The 25,981-nt window shown below is 45.7% G+C and overlaps 1 protein-coding gene across 3 annotated transcripts in view; it reads right to left on the reverse strand.

The window, feature by feature from the left end:
• ATP8A2 (ATPase phospholipid transporting 8A2) overlaps positions 1 to 25,981 on the reverse strand; it is a 2,139,258-nt gene that overhangs the window by 78,342 nt on the left and 2,034,935 nt on the right. For 2 of the 3 annotated variants that reach the window (XM_085621612.1, XM_085621613.1), the window contains exon 35: positions 19,577 to 19,681. In XM_085621612.1, coding sequence (XP_085477738.1) covers positions 19,577 to 19,681 — 105 coding nt within the window. Of the gene's footprint in view, positions 1 to 17,995; positions 18,033 to 19,576; positions 19,682 to 25,981 lie in introns of all 3 variants that reach the window. The other variant, XR_014967690.1, reaches the window with a different exon arrangement.

The raw sequence follows: 25,981 nt of genomic DNA on the forward strand, positions 1-25,981 counted from the left end.
TGTATAGCGTGTTATAAGTACTTGGTCTAGTTGCTCTGTGAACAGGAGCCTGCACTGTGACCAACCAGGGATTGGAGTTCTGTGCAACAGTTTTACAATTGTGGGGAGTCTAAGCACTTGGTAAACAGGACCTGCTCCCTAGCCTTCCCAATAAATGAAGTATAGTGCTCAGCCATTCTGTGCATAGTGTGGCAATATAAGCTTACAAAATATAGTGCCGCAAGAGACGTTTGTTCCAACCTTGTCGAATTCTGTGTGACATGAGTACCTCGTCAACATATTGAGAAAAAAGATTTGTATAGATTTCGGAAAAACACAAATGACCAGTGAGGAGACAATGCAATGAAAATGGAACTACCAAGCGCAAGCCTCAAACTAATACACTTTATACATTCTTTGTCACACGGAAGAAATGCACGGTAGACATGCACTCAAGGAATAAATGCAACTATAAAACAAGCATTTGCAATGCAATAGGTCTCGCATTTACGTGCGTTTGGGCTATTGACATTGTAAATGACAATGCCTTGTATTTTTGTTTTTGTTTTTAAAACATAAATAAAAGGCATTGTCATTTACAATGTCAATAGCTTAAACTCACACGCATGCGAGACCTATTGCATTGCAAATGCTTGTTGCATCTCTCGTGACATCTTGACTTGTCCAGCTGTAGGACCCCACTTGGCAGAGGGACACAGGAGAAGGACTTTAGGGCTGTAGTTAAATTTCAGGTCAAGATTCAATAGAAATTTGATACATCCTGCGAGTGAAGAATATACGGGCTGTTGCTTGGTCGACACACCTTATTTGAAAGATTAAAATAAAGAGTCCTCTGCATAGTTCTGATAAAAGAAAGGCCAAGAGGCAAGGACATCATTAGTCATAGGATCCGATTAATCCTTTCCCTGTGTGGGAGCTGGTGTAATCTGCGCCTTGAACAATAAACAGAATGCAAGAGCTGCACAACTGTGATTCCAAGAAACAAAATACGTGCATTAATAGAGCACATAACTTATGAGCTATTTAGCCACTTTCTTTTTTTTGTTTGTTTTTGTAATTAGTCGTGGACGTGGAAGAAATGTATAACATTGTAAGAGGTTTTTGCCTCTTACAATTGTAAGAGGTTTTTGCCTTGCCAATGGAAACCTGCGATGGGCCAAATTACGTAAACTACCTTGTCGGTGCTGAGTTAAAATCCGTACGATATATTGTGACCTATTTTCCTCCCACTTCACCCCACAAAGTTCTTCCATCGACAAGTTAGCCAGGGGCTAACAGCGATGCAGCAGGTACAGCAGGTGCAGTGGCACCGGAAGTCCGATCGGCCACCTGAACCCTGTTTACTGCTACTTTTGCTTCAAAAGCAGCACCATGGGGGCCCCGCTTGCACTGGGGCCCCAGACACCCACTGCAGGTGTCAGATTCTCAGACTAAGAACAAGACTTAGGAAGACAGAGGTATATGACATCATGGTGAGTGTACGCTGACGCTCGCAGTTTGGGGGTGTTAACAAACTCTTCCAATAGATCGATGTATGATTGTCGTAGTCTGCAGGTTTCACCCCATTCACTGGTACCACCTAGAATCGGTTGTGCCGGTCTTGTGTGTTATATGCGTTTCTAACTAAATGATTGATCAACAGTCATCCATTCAATCACGAACTCCAGGGGAGGGCAGCGGGCATCCTCCCGGGCAGCAGCCCTCAGCAGAGACCCTGCCTGTCCGGAGGGGCACCACCCACCCCAGGGACAGCACCCCGGAACCCGCGGCCAGCAGAGGCCGTGCTCCAGCAGTCGCCCCAATCCTGCAGGAGCCTCCCCCCTACCCCTGTGCGGGCTGGACTGGCTAAAGCGGCAGACACTGCCTCCTCCGAGCACTCGGTGCCATCCTCACCACGGCAGATGTCCCAGGCATAAGCGGCAGCGCGGAGCCCCCGCGTCCGATGAAGGGAGAGCCGGGAGGGGCCGAGCCTCGCAGGCGCTGCACAGAAGGAGCCTCTCCTACCTTTGGCCGCAGATCCGGGCACACGGGGTCCCTCAGCTCAGGCACAGCGTCAAAAAGTCAATTTGCATTTCCAAGAAGGGTCGGCTTTCACTTTCGTCCGTAGTGAAAGCTTTCTTGTCTTTATGGGGCCATGTGTTTGAAACACATGGCCCCATAACGATAAGAAAGCTTTTGCGACAAACGTACTTCAGGCGAGTCCGTCCAAGTGGGACGGCTCGAAAAGCCAAGCAAAAACGTCAGACACCTCTGTTCCAATGGCTGGCCACCGTTTACCATAAACGGTGACGCCGGCCAATGGAACAGAGGGGCGGGGCTTAAAGCCCCTTACAGAAAATACCCTGTTAACACTAAATCTCGCCAATGCTTCATGGTTTCCTACCTAGGAGCATGCTCCTAATCATCAGAGTTTAGTTTTCGTTGCTGTACACATGCTGGGCTCTTTTAGTGAGCTGTACAGCATTCCCATAAGCGAGGGGCTGGGTGACTTCCACATAGTCTCGTGGGTGGGTGGATGCAAGCACGTCTCAGTGTAGGCAGCCTACTTTGAGTGCACCCTGTCAGCATGGATGAGGCTTCTTTGGTTTACTGCAGTAGTAAAACAGACCGTGGGCTGAACCCTAGAAGATTTTCAGAACAATGGAACAATTTGCCCATTTCTCTCTGCAAGTTCTGTTGTATTACTAGTAGTAAACACTTTGAAGTCTAGTAAGCATCGCAGATTAGACTCAAAGCCTATTGAACCATCCCAGCTGATGGTATAATTGGGTCAGAGAAACATTTCAAATTGCCTATGAATTTTGATGCAATTCTGGTGCAAAAACTATTATTCAAGAGTCAAGAAATTATGAAAATTCAAGTCCTGATGCTCTGGGGTGATTCTTGTTCCTAAACGAACCTCTTAGGTTTGATTGGATGGGTAATTAATTATAGCAAGAACAATTTGCTTGTTTTGATTCAACAGTCAAATTGTTGTTCTTTCTGTGCTGCAGCAAGAAAGCTGATTGGTTGTCTGCATGGCAATGGGCGTGCCAGTTCTGTACAAGCTTGAGGAGGTAGCAGTTTTTCTTCAGAGAGAAACATTTTATTGGTTCTGCAGTTGGTCACTAGTCTTCTTTTCTCACTAAACAGCTTATCCCAGTGCCGCTCCTAGCCAGTTATTTAAATTAGAGATGATAGTGTAATCGCCCTGGGGTGAGTTTGAGTGAGGTGCAGTATTATTCAGATCTGCTTTGAAGGAAGAATAGTCTGTTTTGTTCCAGACCCAGTTGGTGGTCCTTTTTGGCAATCCAAGGAAGCCAAGGGATATATTCAAATTCATATGCTATGATCTGTCTAAATGTATGGTTTTTGGCAGCTGAATGATCAGCTTCTCCCAGCTGTTACAAATTAAGTCTATAATTAGTAACTATAATTTGTGTCCCTACCATGCACATTGTTGTCATGAATGATGTCATTGCAAATGTTGTGGTAATGCTATCAATTATGTCATAGAACATGTAATGAGTGATGCAATATGAGAAGTTTTTAGCAGTGGATGGCAAGGGTGGAGTTATAGTTACTTTAGGGCATGAGTTATGGATATTTGAGATTACTATAGCTGGTGAATCTCAGTTGTGCTGTTCTTTTAAAGTAGTAGGTTTTTACTGACATTTTCACCTAATTATAACGTCTCTTTAAGCTTAGTTTTTTTCATTACATTTCTAAGATTTGTTTAATGTATTGTAACATATTATTACAATTCCTATCTATAACGTCACTTTCATCTTGGGATTTTTCAGTGAATTTCTATTTTTTTAACATAAAGTAAGATGCCCATCGCTGTGAGCTGCATGGGATTGTGCCTTCTAAAAACAAAAGGGCAGGACCTGTCAAAAGGCATATTCATGAGCAAAGCTTCAATGTTGCCCAAAGAACCAGTGAATCTCATCCATGTGTGGTGCCGTAGCACCATGTTTGATCCGACCGCTCTGCCTAAACAGTTGGTCGTGTACAGGCCTAACCAAATGACATACTTGGCTGCATCCTGACCATTTTGAACGGTCTGTGCTAAGTTGGCACAAAATTCTACTGGGACTGCTGGCAAAATACCAGCAACCATATCCCATAATGCATAGGAGTACCTACTCAGCAAACAGTTGGCACTCACTCACCTGAGGTCGAGGTTAGCTACAGGAAATATCCTCTTTGCAAATGTCTCAATTCTTTCTGACTCACCATCTGGGGGGGGGGGGGGTGGTAAGCGAGGGGGGCTGTAGGAGAAGAGTTGGGAGTAACCCTGACAGTAATGACCAGTACTACAAGGCTCTCAGAAGTAGGGAGCTGCATCACAAAGGCAGGGGCATGCAGAGATGGTCTGTAATGTTGTGACACGTGTCTTTTCACAGGTGGGCAGGAGCAAGATTTAGCCCGTGACCATGAGAGAGTCAGATTGGGGTGCCAGGCATGGAGTCAGCTCCGAGGATGGAGCTGAACTGGAATTGATTCAGGAGTCATAGACGGCTCTTAGGGCTGACCATCCAGCGGTAACCCAACATGAGGCCTCTACGGATCCATGGGGCTTAAAGCTTGCCAGAGGGAGCCTGTAGGGTGCCAAAGATGCCTCAATCTGGTGTGATGTTGCCGAAGGACCTCAACATTTAGGGTGCATTTAGATCAATTGCAGAATCTCAAATTCAATTCAAATTAAATTCACCTTATGAAATAAGACCTGCACCTTCTTTGAATTGTGAAAGAGGTCGACCCCTTTGTACCAACAATGAGAAAATCTCAAGCATATGCAACAACCTTCCAGGGTCAGGTCTTAGAGATACAGATTGACAAACATAACCTACTATTACCAGTTTTACTGACATAGATAAACAAAGGGGAGGTGCATAAAAAGTGAAATAAGGAAATGGACTAATTGTTTATGATAGTTATGAAGGGTCAAAGCCCACTAGTAACTTCATGGCCATGACCTAGCTGATCTTTCAAGGATTTGTATACTATTATAGAATGTAGGCGGCCTTATGGAAAAGTTATGTGTTCCATCACGGGGTGATTTCATAGATAGGTACCACATATGTATCTTTCAGGAGATTTAGACAATTTAACCTATCAATCAGGTTTTGTATTCTTTAGCATTGATGTTAAACCTTTTGATGTTGGGCGCCCTTCAGGTGGACTTCTTATATGGGTAAAGAACTAAGCATGTAAAATTAAGCATATAGATATAACTTTCACTGATGTTTTAGGGCTAATAATATTTACTATTGCAGGTCCTTTCCTGAAACCATTTAATGTGTATAATCACAGTTCTTTCAGGTATAGGGAGTCTCCTAATATACAGACAATAGATGTTTATCTGTGACAGACAATTGATGGCTGCCCACTGCTTCTTGCAGGAGACTATAACATCACTTTTGAACTTATGAGTATAACAACTGTGCTACCAAGCAGAGAGGATGAGGAATGGGGAATTACGGCATTGCCTGCAAAACCTCTGAATAACTCGTCCAGCGCTGCATTACAATGAGCTTCTTTTAGTTTGTTCCATGGACTCTGTGCCTGTAATGGTCAAGCACCTTCAGGGGGATGTGGCACATATCTTTAAGAGAGGGGGCAGTATTAGTAAGATTTTATTTACGATTGTGGTCCTGTCTGCCTGCTATGGTTGTCATCAACAGAAATTACCGTGACCACACACACTGGCACTTACTTTTGTAGTCACACCTCTCAGAGACCAGGCTGCATCTAATATTTTCTCGGATTCTCCAAAATTCTCCTAATACCTGAAGGAATGTTACATGGCTTATCATTAAGAGGAGGCCAGAGATCCTTGAAAAAATATATGCTCAGGTTGTTAACACCCTAGGACCATATGAGGGAACTCTAGGTAATGATATTCTGTTAGTGGATATTCATCATACTTTGTCTGAATCCCTGAGGGAAATTTTCAACAAAGAAATTAAAACTCAGCCATCAACAAATAAGGAATGACAAAAACTGCCTCAGGTATGGTTCAAATATTTTTCAGATCTCTATAGATTATATGAAGGGGCAGCAAAATGTAGTTGACCCAGTTAAGTACGATATCTCTTAGGGCCAAAAGTGCAGCTCCCCAATTCAATTCTCATGAGATGAAACATAAAAAGCCATTGAGACCTTAAAAAGCAGCAAAGCCTAAGATTGGACAACATCCCAGCGCATTTATTCTGTGCAGAACCGGTTGTATGGGGCAACAATTTAAATTTATTGTACGATGCAATCACAGCATGTTCTACTATTCTGGCATCTTGGAGACACTGTGAGACACTTGAAAAGTGTCTCACAGAATCCCAAAAAGGTAATTGGGTGGAAATGTTCCTGGGATTAAACACACACTGGCATTTCAATATTTTCTTGACAGAATAGAACCAGGAGAGGATTCTTTCTTTAAAATTCAGGATCGGGATTCTACAGATTAATAGTTAAAGCTCCGCCCATGGAATCTGGTGTCTGTCCAGTGTGCAAGGAGCAGGTGGAGATGGGGTCTCATCTACTGTTCTTTTACCGTATTAGGAGAAAATGTATTGTTCCATTCTGATAAACTTGACTATAGGGCAATGTGCTATAGCGCTTAAGGTGTTTAAAGTAGATAATGACGTGATAGTTTTTGCTATGTCTAGATTTTTATATTCAACATGGCGGCTACGATATAAATTAAGTGGCCAATTATAAATTGATGTTTGTTTCACATTTTGTGTTTTAACGATCAAGTGTATGGAATTTATTTTTATGCAATGTATATATTTTGATATTTTAATGAGCTGTGAATTTGTATTTATATGTTTTATGAGGGATTTCCTTAAAATAAATATTAATATTAATAATAACAACTGCAGAATCGGTTCCTGGGTAGGGGACCCTGAGCAACACCGAAAAGCACCTTGATGTTCTTGTCACTTCTAAGGAGGAGAGTGGCGAGTCTGGAAAGAGGCTTGCGTGGACATGTTGTGCTTCTATTTGGGTTTGGTCTTACATGAAGCATTGGATCGTAAAGAAGACTTGTTTCAGGAGTGGCTTTCAGAGTGGGAAATGGGTCCACGTCCTCAACTGTGAGCAGGAGAAGGCCTTATGTGACTTCTTGAGGTGTTCAGCAACATAGCTTGGCTTTGTGCTCCTGGATCGCTTCCGGGTGCCTCAGGACACATTCCTCGCTCGACTTAGAGTTGTGGCCCAGACCCATACACCAGAGACACACCGTGTGGGAATCTGTGATAGACATCTGTTTGTGACAGTCTCTACAAGTATTAAATCCTATATTTTGCAGGGGGCACATCTTCCATTGTTCATGGGAAAGAACTTTTGAAGAGAAAAGGCTGGCCTACTGATGAAAAAAGTCAGGAGCTAGCTCTGGATCCACGTACGAAGGCACAGATATAAAGGAACAGATATCAGCATGGTTGGGTGGCCCCTATAAGCGGTTCTAGCCCTCACTTCCGGGGCAGAGCTGAGTAGACACCACCTACTGGCACTGAAAAGTGATTGTCAGTGGCTGGATCTCAACTGACGAACAACCTGCCTCCACACTCATGCAAACACAATAGCCTCCTTTCTTTCAGAAAGCACCTGAAAACCTTTCGATTTGAATGTCTAACCTCCAATATTATAAGGAGGGCACAGTAAAACACAATAAAATCACTTAACAAGGAAGCCATTTTAATAAGTGCTTTACTTCGTAAAAAGTAAACGTACTTGAAATACAAATAGACCACCATACTGTAAACAAAATACGGTATACAAAGGAAACCGCATCTTTGTAGCTGCTTCCTTGGGAGAGATCGGATTCTAAATATGAGCATCGAACCAAGACCCTCTGAGGGCCCCTTAGTGCTGGAGTCTATGAGCAGTATTCTACAATGGACAGGGTTTGTGGTCTTTGGGTTCATGGTCTAGGTAAACAGTTAATGCTTTGTACAGTCAAAATAACGCATGCCGTTTCAGCCTTTAATTGGTTACCGCTTTGAAGCCTCCAGCTCTTGTTGCTACACTTCAGTGTCTTTTGGTAGGTACTGATTGAGGTCTGTGCTACTGTTGAGAGTGTGCAAGAGACGTTTAGGAGCTTTTGTTGCACTTCCTAAGGAAACCTCTCGGAACCTATTGACTTACCCACAGATCCACCACCCAAACACGCAACACAGTACCTACCCAAAAGGCTATGAAGCAAACATTTACTCAAAGGGGCATGCCTAAGCAGGATCTGGCACTCAAGGATAGAGGGATGAGTTACAGAAGGCCACTGGCTCTCAGAACTACAGTGGGGAAGTAAAACTAGGTCTGGTGCACATTATCATGAATCCCTGTAAAAGACGCAGGGCATTTAAAGGCCTTTTTATTATTTAAACTGCCAGTGGTGGTTAGATTTTCTCAGGGTCAGAGGGGTCCACAAATCCAGCAGCATGGAGTATGGTAGTCAAGACCATGGCAGAGACAAGAAAGTAGGGGTTAAAGTGCAGATATCACAAGAACTGCTTCACAGATTTCCATCCGGTCAACAGTTCATGAATCACCAGAGACTCATCGAATTACGTATATGGCTTTCTCTGGTCCTTAAGGTTTTTCTCAGCAACAAGGGGCTCACACAGGTTTTCCTGCAGCACAGTCAGGGTCCGGGACACAGAGGCTCACCAATCATCATGTAGACCACTCTTACTCTGGCCCAAGCATTGCAGACGGGTCTTGTTAGCATCGCCTCTTTCACAGAAGATGGGAGCCCTGGAGCATTGCAGACGATAAGACAGCTTCTACAGGTCCTCAGATAATTGGGTCGACAAATTTCTTCTTTCAGACATGCTGTTCTCTGTATGATGCAGTCCAGAGTCCTCTTCCTGAAGAAAGCACAGCACTCCTGCTTGCAAGACAACTCTGTCAGCACTTCTTAGTCTTAGGCTTGGCCGTTCTCTTGTAGGAGAGCATCAATTAAGCAGACTCTGCTCCCGGAACTCATTCCTCCTCAACAGAAGGTAAAGCTGGCCAATATTTATCGACATAGCTGACCAAGCGGCTCTCTTGCGAAATTCAAATATAGGGGAGCTCCTCTTATCAAACACTGCAGGGCCACTGCACGATCAGCTCAGTGTCATTGAAACAGGGAGCATTGCTTGGCTCGTTCGAGCCAGCCCAGGTGTTGATTTTGATTGGGGCCAGAGAGCAGGCCATTTCTCTTGTAGACTGGGCGGGCTTTAGGGCTGTGTGACCGGTGCAGCTGCACTTAGCATTGACCTTGTGGGTGCTGTTTTTAGAACTAACATGAGTTTAAAAGAACCTGATGCATAGTTACTTGTATGCCCAACAGTTTTCAGGTATCAATACAGATGTCACGATAACGCTGGTGATTAATGTTCTTGCTGGAGAGTGATAGGAGTTTTGTCTAGTGGGAGTCTTGACTCATCATAAAGTAGCTCAGAGGTTTAATATGCCTGACGCAAAGAACATATATCATGCAGATCACAAAACTGAATTTTGTTTGGATAGCTCAGTGGGTTGCTGCATTTGTCACAGAAATCCTTTTGTTAGTTGAATTTCATACACTACAATCCTAATATAATGCAGTGACCTATGAACTGTCATCAAAGAGCTGCATGGTATAGGTTAGAATGTTATGATTTTTTTCCCAGTTTTTCATTATCCTAATGTTTTTATAAAGGGTTCGTTTTAAACGCTTTAAATCCTGAGTTTAGGCTTCTCCAGACCAAACACTCTTAAAATATACTGCCTGCTAGTATGGATGAAATGCGATTCCTACACCTTGTAATCCTCACTGTTTTATGTAACATTTTCAATAGACTAATTTACACACGTATGATTCCTTGGCTCTGTATAAACTGCTTGGGCACCCTACATTGGTATGAATAGCACTATAAAACAAATGAAATGCTTGTGAGAGAGGGGCTATGGAAAGATGAGGGGCACTGTTAGGGGGTGGTAGTGAGTAAATACGTGGAGAAGGAGGTCATGGTAGGTGGGGGCACCAAAGAAAGATTGGCACTGGGAACCACCTGCACCAAGTCGGCCCTGCTTGTAGATACAGATCAGGCAGGAAGAGAACAAGGGGAAGAGAGAAGGGTCCGATAGAGGCATGGCGGCAGGGTTCGACGCATGGCGTCTACCCACTATTTTAAGACGTTAGACGCTGTCTACCGTGCTGCAAAGCTGGCCGCTTTCAGCGGAGTGCCACGTTCCCCCGGAATCACAGAAATATGCTGAACTCGTCCCGGTGTCATTTTCTGACACCGGGAAACTTTCACGTTATCTGCATTTGTTCAGAGCAACAATGTGCAGGCGGGAGGGGGCTTATCAGATGCAAGCTGGGCCCATAAAAAAGGCTGAAGTTAAGAGATCATTAGGCCTCTTTTTGTTGGAGTATCCTGGCTGGGAACTATTGGGAGCCTCACAACTAGATGCATTGGAGGGGGAAAGAAAGGCTCACATCTTACCACTTCACAGGTACTTAAGAGAGAAATGCATTGGACTTTGTTCAGTCCCTGTATATAAGAGATATATATGCATGCACTGTAAGAATGTCAGATGTTTTGGTCGCTCCAGTATTTACCGAAATAGCAATTTAAATATCACTATTTTGTTTTTTTGTCTTTTATAGCGCTTTAGCACTACAGTAGTGCTAAAGCGCTATGAAAAAAATAAAACAAAATAGTAATATTTAAATTGATATTTGTGTATGTGTTCTGTAAAGCCCTCTGACACCCAACATTGGGATGAGTAGTACTCAACGCAGGGTGTCAGAGCACTTACATCTAGTGTAAAGAATATACATTGACAATAAATCATATGTGTGTATATCAATATAAAGGATGTGTTACATAAGATAGTGAGGGTTACAAGGTGTTGGAGCCACATGACCTTCATACATCACTGCGTTATATTAGAAGAATTATAATTTTTGAACTGCAAGTAAAACAAGCATTGGCATACCCAATAGGCCTCACCTGTGGGACCTTATAAGTGTTTAGCCATGCAATACTTGATGTTGTTGCACCAAGGATATTGTGCTGGATAACTAAAGACTTATAAGGTCCCAAAGGCGAGACCTATTGGGTATGCCAATACCTGAGAGTCAAACATGTGCCCTAGGCCACTAGTGCATCATCCTTCTGCAGCTGGGACAATTCCTGAATGGGGAAGGGGAGAAGAAGCATATGTTGTACAAGTCAGTCATTGTTTTTACCTTATATGTTGGGCGAGGTTATTTGTAGTATGGAGAAGTTACTCATTTAAGCATGAGCCCACAATACTAACCAATCAAAGTGTTGTTAGATAAAAACCGAAGCGTGGTTGAATGTGCCTCACTGACAATAAACATACATGGATGGCTTTCGTGATGTGCCTTGTGTTAAGTCATACGTTCGTATGAAATGACTTGCGTATGTCGACGTTATTACTCATTTCTCAGCATGAAATAACATATCTTAACAGTTACGAATGCTATACATTTAATAATTTACTGTGGCTAATACGTCCAGTCAACACTCGTGAAGCCTGGGAAAGAAACCACTTCCGCCAGAGCCAGTCAGTGAATACACCAGATCCCATTCCTTATCCTTGCAGTGACTAACAAAGGCACTGATCAAAGTAGGTTGTGTTGGAGTACAGGCAAGCCAGTAAAGCGAAAAACGCAATAAGAGCTCTGGTAGCTGGATACTACTGCTCTTAAGGGAGGGCGTAGCAGACGCAAATAGTGATGAAGTACAGGCGAGTGTATGCCAATATAAGGCATCCAGAAGGCCAGAATCGATCGAAAATTGTACCCAGATTAAGAAACCGCTACGATGCAACACTTTTTGTAGAAGGAGCTATACAAAGGCTGCTAAAAAAAATGCACAAGGGCAGTCTGAATCAAATCCTTGGCACCATTTACAGGCGTTAATGAATAAAGCAGAAGTACATTTTCTCCTTTACTGCCTAAGATATTAACGACGTCTAAAGATTATACACCACTCTGGCAACACTTGTATGCAGCGTCATGCCAATATACCATTATTGCATTGTTTGTGCGACCACAGACAGAGATGCAAACACCGGCACCGTGTAAAGAAGCTACACCATATAGGCTTTTCTAAGTAATCCTGTTGCACTAATGCGCAGATATCCTCAAACTGACGGCTTTAGAATGTGTGTTACGAGATGATCGCCTAAAGGTAACACAGTAAGTTAGAAGCAGAGCTGGGACTTGCAGCTTTAAAGTCCCTAGTTGGCAGTTGGAGCAAGCTCCTGCCTTGAACAAGTACTGCTGCAGATAATGCTCAGTCTGACTATCCTTGTTTTCCTAATAAATTAAACAAGCATGAGGGAGCGTGGCGCAGCCCCCTACCTGTGGTGCGTGCGTGCACGCGCAGTCTGCTCTTTTTGGAAGCACTGCACTCGTGCTTGTGGCGCGCCCCTGCTCGCTCCCGCAAGCTGGATGCCACCACAAGCACGAGTGTGTGCTTCCAAAAAGAGCAGAGCGACGGCTAAAGGTCGTTACTATGCAGCGCAATACTACTGCTTCTACTTTTTCAGTCATAAGAAGTACATGCCTTTAAAGTTCTTGTGATAAGCAACAATTTACCTCGAATATATCCATTTACTGCTGTTTATGGTGGGAAATTAGCATTTATAACTACTTAAGACACCAGTCACCCCAACACTGTGCTAGACATTGCATCTTAACTTAGCAGTCCCACTGTTCATTTTATGGGATACGCCCCCAGTGCTTGCTGGGGTAAGCTTTTGGACAACACTAAATGCTATAGCCACGAAATCACTTTCTTCTACAGAATTAAATGATTTACGAATTATAGTGAGGAACATTAGAGAAGCCCATTTAGAGAATTCCAGGTATAAACAAAGAACGACACAGAGAGACACAGGTACTAGAGGGGCAAATAAAAGAAATCCAGGAGAAGCAGGCCAAGACAAAGTATGTAGAAAAGTGAAGAAAGATTAAAACACAGTTGGAGAGAATGATACAGGGTCAGGTAAAAAAGTTGAGGAAAAAACGATATATAGAATAAAAGAGAAAATGACTGGCAGAGCAAGAGTAGCAGGCAAAGAGATAAATAGAAGAGTAGAATGAAAGGTAGCGAGAAAGGCAAGAAGAAAAGGGAAGAATGCACAGTAGTTAGAGACAGACAAAGGGAAAGATAAAAAGATGCAGGAAGACAGACAGGTGCGGAAACTTCTAATAAAAAGACATACAGTGACAGAAACAGACAAGGAGAAAATTAGAGCGATAAGGCGATAAAGAGAAAGAACAGCAGACAAATAGAAAAAACTGTGATGTGAGATTTGGATAAAAAAGAATGGAAGAAACTTGGATAGAAGGAAAAACGTAGAGAGACAAAGGCAGTGATAAAGACATTGATCGATATAGACAAAAGAGGCAAAAGAGACCGAAATAGCACAGGTAGAGAAACAAAGACAGAAAAACACGGAGAGTGAAAGAAGATAAGAGAAGGGAGAGGCAGGAGGAGCGCCATCCTCCCATAACGCGAATGTGTAATATCGGCACCGCTTATAGCTCAAAAACCACAAGTCGCTATTTGACGTTAGTGTAGGAGGCTGTAAGCTCGGAAAAAAAGTTATCATGCCTTCTAACGCTGTACACCTGTGTAGAAAGGCTCTTTCTTCATATCCGAGCCTTGGCAATAAATAAAATGCACAAATGTCCCAAGTGCACTGCGTCCTGCCTCTGTCGGCCTGGCTGCGTTATTGGCCATATGTGATGACGGTTATGACGCAGCAGTACTGTGACTGGAAGCAGTGCCTGACCCACACTGTCAGATTTTTAGCAGATTAAATTATTTGCAATGACGTAGGGGCACCAGAGCCAAAAGAAAACGTGATGCGTGCCACAAAGCGAGACTATTTTCTCAGTTAACTGTCAACAGTTGGGTCTGACGGATTGCGTCAATTGATGAAAACAGCAAAAAAGTGTGCCACCAGTTTGTGCAAAAGTTGCGACACCTTTTTTAGTCGCACCAAACGATAACAAATATGTACAATGTAGTACCGTTCAAAGTCACAAAGAAAGCTACTTAACAAATGGCACGAATTGGAGTGGTGTACAAAAGCGCAGATGCAGGCAGCAATAAAGTAATAAATTAAACAAGCGTGAGGGAGCGTGGCGCGGCCCCGTACCCGTGGTGCGTGCGCAGTCTGCTCTTTTTTGAACCACTGCACTCGTTCATGTGGTGCGCCCCTGCGCGCTCCCGCAAGGTGGATGCCGCCACAAGCACGAGTGTGTGCTTCCAAAAAGAGCAGAGCTACGGCTAAAGGTCCTCCTATGCAGCACATGCGTGCTGCGTAGGCAAGACCTAAAAAGGATCTTTGCCTTAAAAGCAGTAACCCACTTACATATAATAAAAATCTGTCATCTGCCTGTTACATGATGTGCTTTGCAGGAGACATATTCAGCCTCTATGCTACTTTGATTCAAAACTAGTAATAGGCAAAACACAGATCTCTGGAGCAAATACGCTATCCTCCATAGTTATCTCACCATTGTTGTCTGCCACCGAAATCTCAGGGAATAATAATCTATGCAACAGGTGCCTTATTCCCATAAAATATTTTAAAATGCATATATTGCAACCAATTAAGCAGAACAAATTTACTGCCACATTTCTCCCTGATGCTAATTTCTTTGCGACTGGGTTTATAATGTATAAATTGAGGTCCAGATTTTGCCTCAGGGCTGCGTCAATATTTTGGCACAACCTCAATGCAAAATCTAATTTGTTAGATATTGTAATGTGCTCAAATGTACTCATGCTAGACCGGCTAAACATATGTGAGGTCTTAAGATTTGATGTTGCTTCCTGTGAGATCATGGGCTGTGACGCCACATGTGATGTCACTTCCTGCGATCTCACATGCAGTGATGTCATTTCCTGTAATGTCATGCACGGTGATGTCACACCCATTCTGCCTAATTTGGTGAGTCCGCCCACTTCGTTTGTTTGAAGCTTCTGTGAGAAGAGGCCCTGATGCTGCACCACCAGGACTCTGTGACCCTCTTACTTATAATTCATGACTGGGAAGAATGCACAGAGCCTAAGACACCTCTAGCTAACACCTCCACCATTTCAGGTTGCCTCATACACGTGGAATCCAAAATGGAGTCCACCATGTACACACCGTCCTTACACTAAACTCACACACAGGATGAAAAATATAGCAAAGAAGTTTTAAAAATAAATAGATGTTATAATTAGGCATCTAATAGTTCTATAAAAAAAAATATTTTCAGTAAGATATTTTTGATAGATCCTGTTTTGCCCATAAGGCGCGCTACATGTTATAAGGAGTTGATTGTGGAGGGGTGTTCACACGAGCTCCTCGCTGGGCTCTGGCCTCTTTGGAGTGGGAAAGCGAACAGCATTGGGTTTCGCAGGGGGTGTTTTAAGTCGGATCTCCATTACTGCTCCCTTTATGCACTCTCGGGGCTATTGAGTAACCAGGTCCCCGTGTCAGCCCACTGGTCACCGGCAGGGTCAGAGCTCTTGAATTGGGGAGTGATACGCATCTGCATTCGGGGGCTGAGGAAACGTGAAAGGAATGACATTCTCAGGGCAGAGACGAGCCGCGCAGCTCCTCTTACTGAGAAAGAGAAAAACTCCAGAGGTTTGGAAGTCACTAAGTAGCACTTAAACGAAAGACTATCCGAGTTACCAATCTGGACCTCGCAGGGTGGATTGTCGATTACCATAGCGAACAATCCACTTGTTTGTTGTTTTTTAACACAGGAAATAAAAGAAAGCATGTAATATTATTCAAATACAAACCACGTTCTGAAAGCCGTTTTCTGGGTGTAGTCAGTGCATAATAGGTTGAACTTTTATACATATGTTTTTCCTATGTTCCTTTGGCTTAATTGTGTCTAGTTCTACAATTATTTGCGTCTAAAAACACGTACCTTTGCCTTATATTAATACGTGCCTGCCTTGGCCCGAATCCACCCACCTGCCAACAATCCCCAGAGAAAGAAAAGGAAATGCACCTTTCAGTCAACAAACAAAACCGAGCGAGGATCACATCTTGTAGCCGTGTTTGGTTTGTGCAACTAAAAAAGACTAACATTAAACCTGTCGTATAATGTCCCCGGTGCACAGACAGAGGAAAGATCCACAAAGCACGCCCGCGCCTTTCATCCTTTAGAAAAGCGGCTCCCGTCAGCTCGGCTTCAAACGCTGTCAGCTCACACACATTGTGCCGCCGACCTTCCGAAACGCGTCGGCACGTGAAGACGGTGTGTGTTGCCCACCCCTGCCGTGTAATTACAGGTCTTTACAGGCTTTGTCGAAATTAGAGGCCTTTGTGCATCTTATGCCTTCGAGCACCGCCATGCTGCAAGTAACTGGAACTTGTATTTCTTCACAAACAAAAATCTCTCTTTTTATCCTGTGACAGCCACTGATCCCACACGGGCACCCATCTCACGGCATGGCTGCACGGGGGTGCAGCCCTCAGCAGGCAGCTGTGTTTACTCCTGAACACACACAAATCCTGTTTCAGTCAGCTGACGTGACTGTATGATCAGAAGTAGAACCAGCCTGCACCACCACCCAAGGGTCTAGCTATTATACCTACAGCAGGTGCAGTGGCGCCGAGGCCATGTGTGAAAGGGGCCGCGCATTCCTATTTTTTATCTTTCACTCCCCGACCAACCCAGTTAAATTCAGAAGCGGCTGCTACCGAACTGAGGTGAAGGAGCAGTTCCTCTCCCCTGCTCCCTGCTCCGTCACCTCAGTTTGGTAGCAGCCGCTTCTGAATTTAATTCGGTTGGTCGGGGAGTGAAAGATAAAAAATAGGAATGCGCGGCCCCTTTCACACATGGCCTCGGTGCCACTGCACCTGCTGTACTGCCGCTGCTGCTCCTCTGTCCTCCTTACGACGAAGCAGAAGGCACACCGGCTCCCAGACTCCCCTAGCCAATCACGACGCAGCTGTCACCAGCATGACAGCAGTGTTGTGCCTGTTCATTGCGCCTTGGTTCTGCGCTCAGGCAGGGGCTGGGAGCATGTATATATTCTCCACCCAGGCTGTGCAATACAGTTGGGTGGAGAACATGCCAAGTGCACATGTCAGTTTAGCTGGCCCGAGACGGCCGGCCAAAGAGTCATGCACACTTAGAGAGTGCCCACCACTCCTCCCCCTACTCTGGATAGCCCAGCTCCGCCCCTGCTCCGCACCTACAGAGCCAGTACGGAAAAATAAAATGATAACATTGCTTTATTATGATTTTATTTTGCTGTTTTGAACTGTTCTGAGAGCAGTGGGGCGACGCTCCTTCGCATTAGTGGAGAAGCGTCGCCCACTGCTCTCAGAGCAGTCCAAAATGGAAAAATTAAATCATAACATTGCTTTATCATCATTTTATTTTTGGGTTTTGAACTGCCCTGTGAGCAGTGGGGCGAAACTCCTCCGCCCTAGCAGAGGAGCCGCCACTGGTTACATGCACCCATTATCTTTCCTTGCATTACTTTGCTACGCGCATCAGCACCGACTGTAATCCACTAACAACACAGTTCCGGGGTCCGCAGGCGCATCCGAGGAGGCTGCGTGGGTGTGGCCAGAGACATATGAAATAAGAACCGTGCGGACACGGCCAGAGTATGGCTCTGATTTACAACAAAAGGAAAACACAAACATGGTTTACAACACATCTGGAGTAAGACCCCAGCACTGCACTCACCCTCCCCAGTTCCTCAAAGGACATGCACAGTCTGAGCAAGTGGGAGGTAGAAAGGTGCCAAGAAAGGAAGTGATGTCATGGAAGCACTCTGGAGGCCACAGCACAAGACAACACACAACATCCTCTAGTCGGTGAGGCACGCCACCCGTATCTACGTCACAGAAGGACCACCCAGAGCACCTGGGCAGGTGAGCAGAATGAGAGAGGATACTAGGGGTGTATGTGGGAGGCCAGAGAAGGGGGGAATTGAGGATGGTGTGGAGGGGGTGCATTTCTTACATCAGCTCCATGTAAGCGTGGTGAGAATGAAGCAGGTCTGCATGGGAGAATACAGATGAAAAAATTGTAGTGAAAAACAAAACAATATGAAACAAAAAGAAACTTATCACTTGAAAGCACCATATACGAAACATAATGATACGAAACATAATGATACGAACACATGCTCTACAAAGGGCGGGAGCCAGCCAGGCTCAACTATCAAGCAAAGTACATTTAAAACAGTGACACAGGGGGTGAAGCCCATGCAAGCTATGTTGAAGGTTTACGTAGCAAAATGCACCTCCATTGCATTATATGGGGCAGACCTGTGGGGTTTTAAAAATATTTCTGACCTACAAGTTGTAGAAAATAGATTTTTAAAATCACTATTATCCCTCCCTTGTTCTACATCAAGCTATATTGTTCATCAAGAGTGTGGGATTGAATACTTAACTGACCGTATAGCCATTGCCCCACTTTTGAAATGGATCTCAATTTGGCTAAATCCTGAACTAGAACTGAACCATGCAATTTTAAAAGATTGCTTATCCTTAGAGTATGGAAAAACTATACCGTGGTTGAACCAAATTAAATTTCTAGTAAGGTATCTGGGCCGACCTGAGTTATTTGAGAATCCAAGCACTATAGTAAGGGGGGATTTAAAATGGGCTAAAGACACCTATAAACAGAGGGCTATGATAATAAGGGAGGAAAGAGAATTACTCAAACCCACTGTAAAGGCACACCAGCTGATCACTACATCTAACAGTTTAGAGCCTTACCTGGGTATTGTCAATAAGATGGACCATCGTTTTTTATTAATCAAGTTCAGATTGAACAAATTCCATCTCTTATTGACTGACTCCCCTGGTTGGACTAAGGAGAAGGATTTGGGGATCTGTTCGTGTGACAGATTCTCCATAAAAGACACTATGCACTTTATCTTTTTCTGTGACCACCTGTCTTTAATCCGTAAAAAGTACATCATTCCTCTCTTAAAAAACAAAGGTTTCAGACAGGCGAAACCAGCCCTCATGTATCTTCAGATGTTGGGTTCTCCTTGGGAGATATTTAATATTGCCACTTTTTTAGTAATATCAATGAGATTGAGGAAAAAGATCACATGGTTATAGTGTATATCATTTTTATTGTCTGAGTAAATATTTATTGTAATTTTATGTCAAATGTTTTTAAATGGTTGTACTGTTTTATGTTCGTCGTACTTTTATGGTTTTTGCTATGAACCGAATAAAGTAATTTTGACTGACTGACTGACAGTGACACAGACCAAAACTACAACACCTATGTGTGTTCTGACAATTCATGGCATTTGAAAGACAGCACCCCAAGCGTATCATCATCAATCACAGTGCAACGTAAATGTCACTGTAGGTCACTTTCACTTAACTTGCCATTTTGTGGAATACCACTCAGCAGGCTAACAGTTGTATTTGTAGAGCGCCAGTTCAGAAGGAAGTTCATACTTACAGCTCCAAAAAGCAAGGGGAGGCTTCCAATACCAACACAGGATCATGTGAGCGCGCATATTTGAGTAAAAGCCTTGATATACATTTCATTAAGGGCACACTTGACACGTACCTCTTTCCATTAGCATCACGCAGCACTGCTTTCCCCATCCCTTTTGACTTGGTTTCTACTTCCTGGACCTGTTCCAGCAACGTTTTGCGGTAGGTATGCATGGCCCTGAAAAAACACACAACGAAAAACCACGTGAATTGTCGAGATTCACGCCACAACATATGTGAATTTATTTTATAGTGGTAGTTCCACAAGCCAAGAATCCACTAGTAGAAATGACATTGTAGAGAAAATAATATCACCTCTGCTTTTCAGAGGAGCAGACATTACTCTAACTCGGGCCATAGGGACTTAGAAGGGATAAGGATGCAGGCCCAACAGATCATGCACATGTCCATGCTGTCAATGACTTCAGAGGGACCTATTTCATAAATTATGTCAGACCCTATGTTAGAAAGGGTGTCCAGACATTATATAGTATCTGACTGAGGGAGGAGATTTAGTGAGGGTCTGTCGACTTATACTTTTCAAACCAGAGTTATTAGTAGGCCTCCAGCTTGTAGGACAATAAAGACAATGGAGAGATGAAGACATATAAAGAAACTTGAAAAAATGCACAGAATGGTTTGCTTGAGCGCACACGGGGAGAGAGACTTCTCTTCCTGCATCTATAAAGCTACATCGAAGAGTCCGAATTTCTTCACATACTAGAGATGTTCCTCTTCTGCAAAGATAACACTCCCAGACTGCTAAGTATAGCTTACAGGGGCCAAAGATACAGACAGCAGTGGGAGGTAGGCTCAACCACTTTCTCCATTCAAGTCTTCCAGGACAGTTTCCTGGTCCCACTTGGTCTGCCGGTTCTTCTTCCAAAAAGCACTTGTCTTGAAGTGCATCTCCCTAAGGCTATCAGTAGCCAGCTGGTTTGACCCATGAGAGTATTAGCCTGTTTATCTTTCACAGGAAATGTATTTCACACCTAATCAAAGAGTTATTAAGGGCACAGGAGAATAAAGAGACTGAACAGCATATGTAAACAAAAATCTATGCGTACCAATGAATTAAAACATGTGTGGATAATTTCTGGAGTTTTTCCCTAACCCAACTCAAGAAAATAGGACTATTATTCAGAAGTAGCCTTGTACCATAGGGAAATTATGGCCACAGCTTATGCAGTCAATAAGAGCCTTTGTAACTTGCCACTGGAGGAACATGCCTATTTAAATATTAGACATGTGGGGGGTGTGGCTCGGCAATCCATCATGGTGGATGCGCTTTAGGCGAGCTCCGCTCTGCCCAAACTAAAAATCCTGCATTTATCCTGTTTCGTCAGACTAATTTTTATAAAAAGACTCCCGCAGCAGTGGTGGTGTGCTTGCCTCTTGGGTGGCAGCCGGAGCAGAGAACGACAGGCGTGACAGCGCCGAAGTGCTGCGAATGAGGAAGGGCTGGCCGAGGGTCGAATCAGCTCCTGGCAGCCGGCTTGGAGCGTGTGCTGCGGCGGTGACAGCATCCGTGTGGCCGGGGGGTCCACGGTGGCGGCCCGGTGAGTGCTTTTGTTCTTCCCCCTACCCCCTCCTCCATTCATCCCGGCGGTCAGATCGAGCCGCGTAGGGGGGAGGGGTTCCAGTAGACTCGCCGAGAGTCAGGAGTCCGGGCTGATTTCGGTGCGGCCCTTGGGATTGCACAGAGCCCTGGCTGGATGTCCACAGGCTGGCTCACACGACTACTCCTCGGCTGCTGTGGCATATGGGCCTGCACAAGCGCAGTTAGGCCCCGCAGGAAATAGACATACGCTCAGTAGAGGGACGCCCTGGACACTATATGCATCACGTTATTTAGGCCTAGGCCTCGGGTCATATTGCCCTCGACTGCATGGGAGGAGGACCAATGGAGGCATTGGGGAGTGGAGCCATGTACGAGGCCTCTGGCTGATGTGAGACCCGGGGGTTGAACAGAGCCCAGATCGACCGTGAATAGCCCTACTTGCATGCTTATACTTCCCCTGGCTGCTGTAGGCCCACGGGCCTACAGCGTGGAGGCCGGCTTCGTGACCACTGGACCCCAAAAGACATTGACTCCTGCTTGGTGAAGGGCTTGGCCTAGGCCCCATACACGGTGCGGGAACCTGGTGCAGGCCGTGAGATATATTACCCTAGACGGCCGAGGGTAACGCATAGGTGGAAAGTGGGTTACCCTGTAGGGGAGGATGTGGCACGACTGTCTGCGGAAACGGCCGGGTTAGAACTTGAGTCCCGACATTCCAGGAGGTCTAAAGCAGAGACAGATACTGAAAGCCGAGAACGCAAAGAGGGAAGATCCACACGCCGCAGGATTCACAAACGCTGTTTGTCCTGGAGGCCCGACTTGGGGGCTACAGAGCCGCAATCTTGAGGGATTGGTGTCCAGACTGCACCATGACGAAAGACAAAACAGCAGGAGGGTCCGCTAAACAGAGGATGCTGGACTGCTAAACTGGAACAGGAGCCTCGGCAACAGAACAAGGAGGCGCAACAGGAGGCATTCCAGATAATGCAGCACTCATGGCGGCCATTACACAGTCTAGGGACGCCTTGGAAGCAAAGATTGGAGCGGTAGGCTCCAACATCATGCTCATAAGGCAAGAACTGCGGAATGCGGTGGAGCGCGTTACAGAGACCGAGAACCAGGGTCTCAGAGGTGGAAGATTCGGTCACCACCCTACAGAAAAAAGTAGAATCCTTTGAGACGGTCACCATCGCAGGTGGAGGACGCAGAGAGCAGGGCCAGGAGAAACAATACACTTTGTGGGATTCCCTGAAGGATGTGAAGGGGGAACATGGAACAGTTCCTGACTCAGTGGCTCGTGAGCTGGCTTCCTGAAAGGGCACATAGGGCTCTGATACAGAAGCCGCCCCCGGGAGCCAGACCAAGGCCGGTCATTGCAAAGATTTTGAAATACAACGACAGGGATCTGATCTCAAAGCAAGCCCTGGTTCAAGAACCCCTTCCATACAAAAACACCTGCATCCTTATTTTTCCAGACTATACGAGATTTGCCCAGCGGAAGCGACAGTCATTCATGGCAGCCAAGGCCCGCCTTTGTGAGCTGAAACTTCCATATGCATTGCTGTAACCCACCAAATTGAGGGTGGTATACGAATCCCACACGCTATTCTTTGAGTCGCTAGAAGATATCTTCAGCTGGACGGACGAGACAGTGAAGATTCGGTCTCACACACCGCCCAGGATGGAATCAGATTCCTTGTCCAGTGATGTTGTCTGCAAACCACCCAAGCCCAAAATCATAGGAAACAGGAGGTCGAGATCTAGACGCCGATCTAAATCCTGCAGCGACCCCAACAGATCCGCATCAGTGCCCCGGCAGGGGACTTCGGCCTCATAGCCATGTCAGGACTCCCCCAGATGGGGGACTGTTGGTGACACTTCCTCAGATCGACGAAGCATGAGGGGGGCTAGTACCTTAGTTTAACTCTCAATAGTCGAGGGGAATGCCCGCTGAATATAGGCTGGTTACTGGGGAACCATTGGCAGGGGAGGGTGGGGGGCTTCCATTGGGGTCTGCAAGCCACCTCTGCCGCGACAGATACTTCAGCAGCTTTGAGGTATAGGGGGGTGGGGAGAAGTTGGGGTACACATGTTGTATGTTTGCTCTGCGTCACCACTGCACATTGCCACTATTCACACACTGGAGGATAATTGTCCCACATACCAAAGTCTCGAGACCCTTAGATGGTGGTCCCAATAGATAGGGTGCGAATCCAGGTGGGGGACCTCCGGATAGTGAGTTGGAATGTCAGAGGAGCGCTAGAAAAAGTTAAGAGGGGCTATACTCTAACAGGCTAACCGGTACCATGCGGATATTCTACTGCTTCAGGAGACGCATTTAATGGGAACCAAAGCATTGTGTCTCCTCAGATATGGCTATATTCAAGTGTTCCACTCTGGTTTTTACCAGGGGGTCTCGTGGGGTTGTGATTCTAATCCATCGTAGGGTCCCATAGAAACATATCAAGACATGGACAGACATCCAGGAGAGATACGTATTCATTAGGGGCTCCATTTATGAGGAACAGGTGGTATTTGGCTATGTAGATGCCCCCGCGCCGCTGTTGTGGGCACTAGTCGAGCGCCTTACGACCCTGTGGGTGGATATAAGGGATGGCAATAGTAGGGGGGGACTGGAATGACATGATGGACATGGCCACAGATAGATGGAGAGAAGGGGGATACTCTAATGTGCATCAAGCTACCAAACTGAACTCCCTGGCGATGGGGTTAGGCTGGGCGGATCCATGGCGGCATGGTGAGGAGCAGGGGTACACTTATTTTTCGACGACGCATGATTCTTACTCCCACCTTGATTATATATTCGTACTGTCAGGTGCCGTCGGTAGAGTGAGGTCCGTTGAGATCCTCCCAAGAGGCATGTCAGATCACTCCCTTGTCGTTCTTATGGTACAGCTGGGTCCTGAGAAACAGCCCTTTCATTGGCATCTCTCCCCCTGCCATCTGCAGGATGAGAAATATCGGGAGCACCTAGGGCAGGCAATCGAGCAATACCTGGACAAAAATGTGGGGACGGTGCCAGAGGCTGAAATCCTGTGGGAGGCCATGAAGCCAACCATACGGGGAGTAGACATTTCATTCTGCCCGGCAGCACGTCAAACCCGGCGGGAATCGCTTTCGAGATCAGAGGCCCATATAATGGAATCAGAGCGGAGCGGTAGGGGTGAGGGAAGGAATCTGGTGCACCGACAGCTGGTGCTGGCGCGTCAGACCCATGCAGACAGCTTGATGGATGAGGCCCGTCTTGCGTGGCTAGCGTCCCGCAGCAGAATTTACCAATTGGGCGACAAGTGCAGTAAACTACCCCATAGACTGTGTCAACGGGCCATGCATCCCCAGGTTCTTCCCAGTATACCAGGCCCAGATGGGAGGGCTCTTAGTGACACCTCCCTAATAGAGGAGAGTTTTGCAAGTTACTTTGCAGAGCTGTACACCCCTAAGGAACTATTACAGTAAGGTATGATACACCACTTTATAGATGACCTACCGCCCCGGGCCCTCTCGGACGAGGCACGAGCAGACCCTGACCTCCCGCTTACCGAGGAGGAGATTTGCACAGCGCTGGGAGATTTGAATTCTGGAGAGCCACCGGGCCCGAACGGATTCCAGTGCAAATTTGTTAAGGAATACTTTTATAAATTGGGGCCTCATTTCCTCCGAGTTGTAGACGAAGCGAGAGATCGAGGTTGTCTTCCACGAGACTGGAGGCACGCGGAAGTGGTTGTATTTCATAAACCGGGCCGGCCCCTGGACTAACACGCCTCATACCCTCCAACCCCATAAAACCAATTTGATCCATCCAGACCAGGCTGGCTTTATGCCCCAGACAGCTACGCGTCACAACATCCGACGAGCACACACTGCCATAGCCACCATCCAGGGAATAGGCCTCCCTCCTGCTGGCAGATATGGATAGGGCGTTTGACTCCCTCAGTTGGGCGTACTTGTTCGCACTCTTAGACCGTCTTAATATGGATCCGCGATTTTTGTCATATTTAAAATTGCTGTATACAGACCTTACAGCGTTCGTGCGTGTTGTGGGATCCACCTCCTTCACATTTCCAATTGGCAGGGGCACCCGTCAGGGTTGTCCCTTGTCTCCATAGCTTTAGTAATGGAACCCTTGGCGGCGTGGGTGCGGATGGATGCACAAGTGGCGGGCTTTGAGTGGGCTCATGGGCTCTCGGATCGCATTGCATCGCATTATATGCGGATGATGTAATTTTTTTTAACTGACATTAACAAGACGGGACTGAGGCTGCTCCGCATTATGCACATCTTTGGGGAATCCTCTGGCCTATTCATAAATCCTCGTAAATCTACCCTATGGGTGCAAGGTGGAACGGCTGGACTGGGGCCTTGGGTTTCGGCAGTGCAGGTGACGATGGAGGGAGTGAAATATCTGGGAGTTTTCCTGTCGGATCTGCAGAGTGTGGCATGGGACAGAAATATTGTCCCGACATGGGCACGGGATCATGAAGAGATGAAAACTTGGTCACACATGCCCTTCTCCATTTATGGTAGATCGGCTATTTTTAAAATGGTGTTGTTGCTGTGCCTGCTCTACCAATTACAGAACCATCCATACCCGATACTCCCTACGTGGTTCCGCCAGGTTAACGCGGCATTGGGTCAATTTCTTTGGGCGGGGGGGCCTCTAGAGTCACGCTGCGGACTTGCTTTGAGTTGACGTATTGTGGGGGGTTGGCTACGTCGGATGTCCAATCTTATAATATGGCATCGCAGCTACTAGTACTGCATGAATGGTGGTATGGGGATAGGAAGGACCCCGCTTATGCAGTGGAGCGAAGGTGTATGGGAGAGTCTACTCTCCATACCATATTGTATTTAGAGCCCCTGCGCAACGCTTTACCGCCGGCCACGTGGATGGTATTC

This window comes from Triturus cristatus, chromosome 8 (genome assembly GCF_964204655.1).
Source record: "Triturus cristatus chromosome 8, aTriCri1.1, whole genome shotgun sequence".
NCBI lineage: Eukaryota > Metazoa > Chordata > Amphibia > Caudata > Salamandridae > Triturus > Triturus cristatus.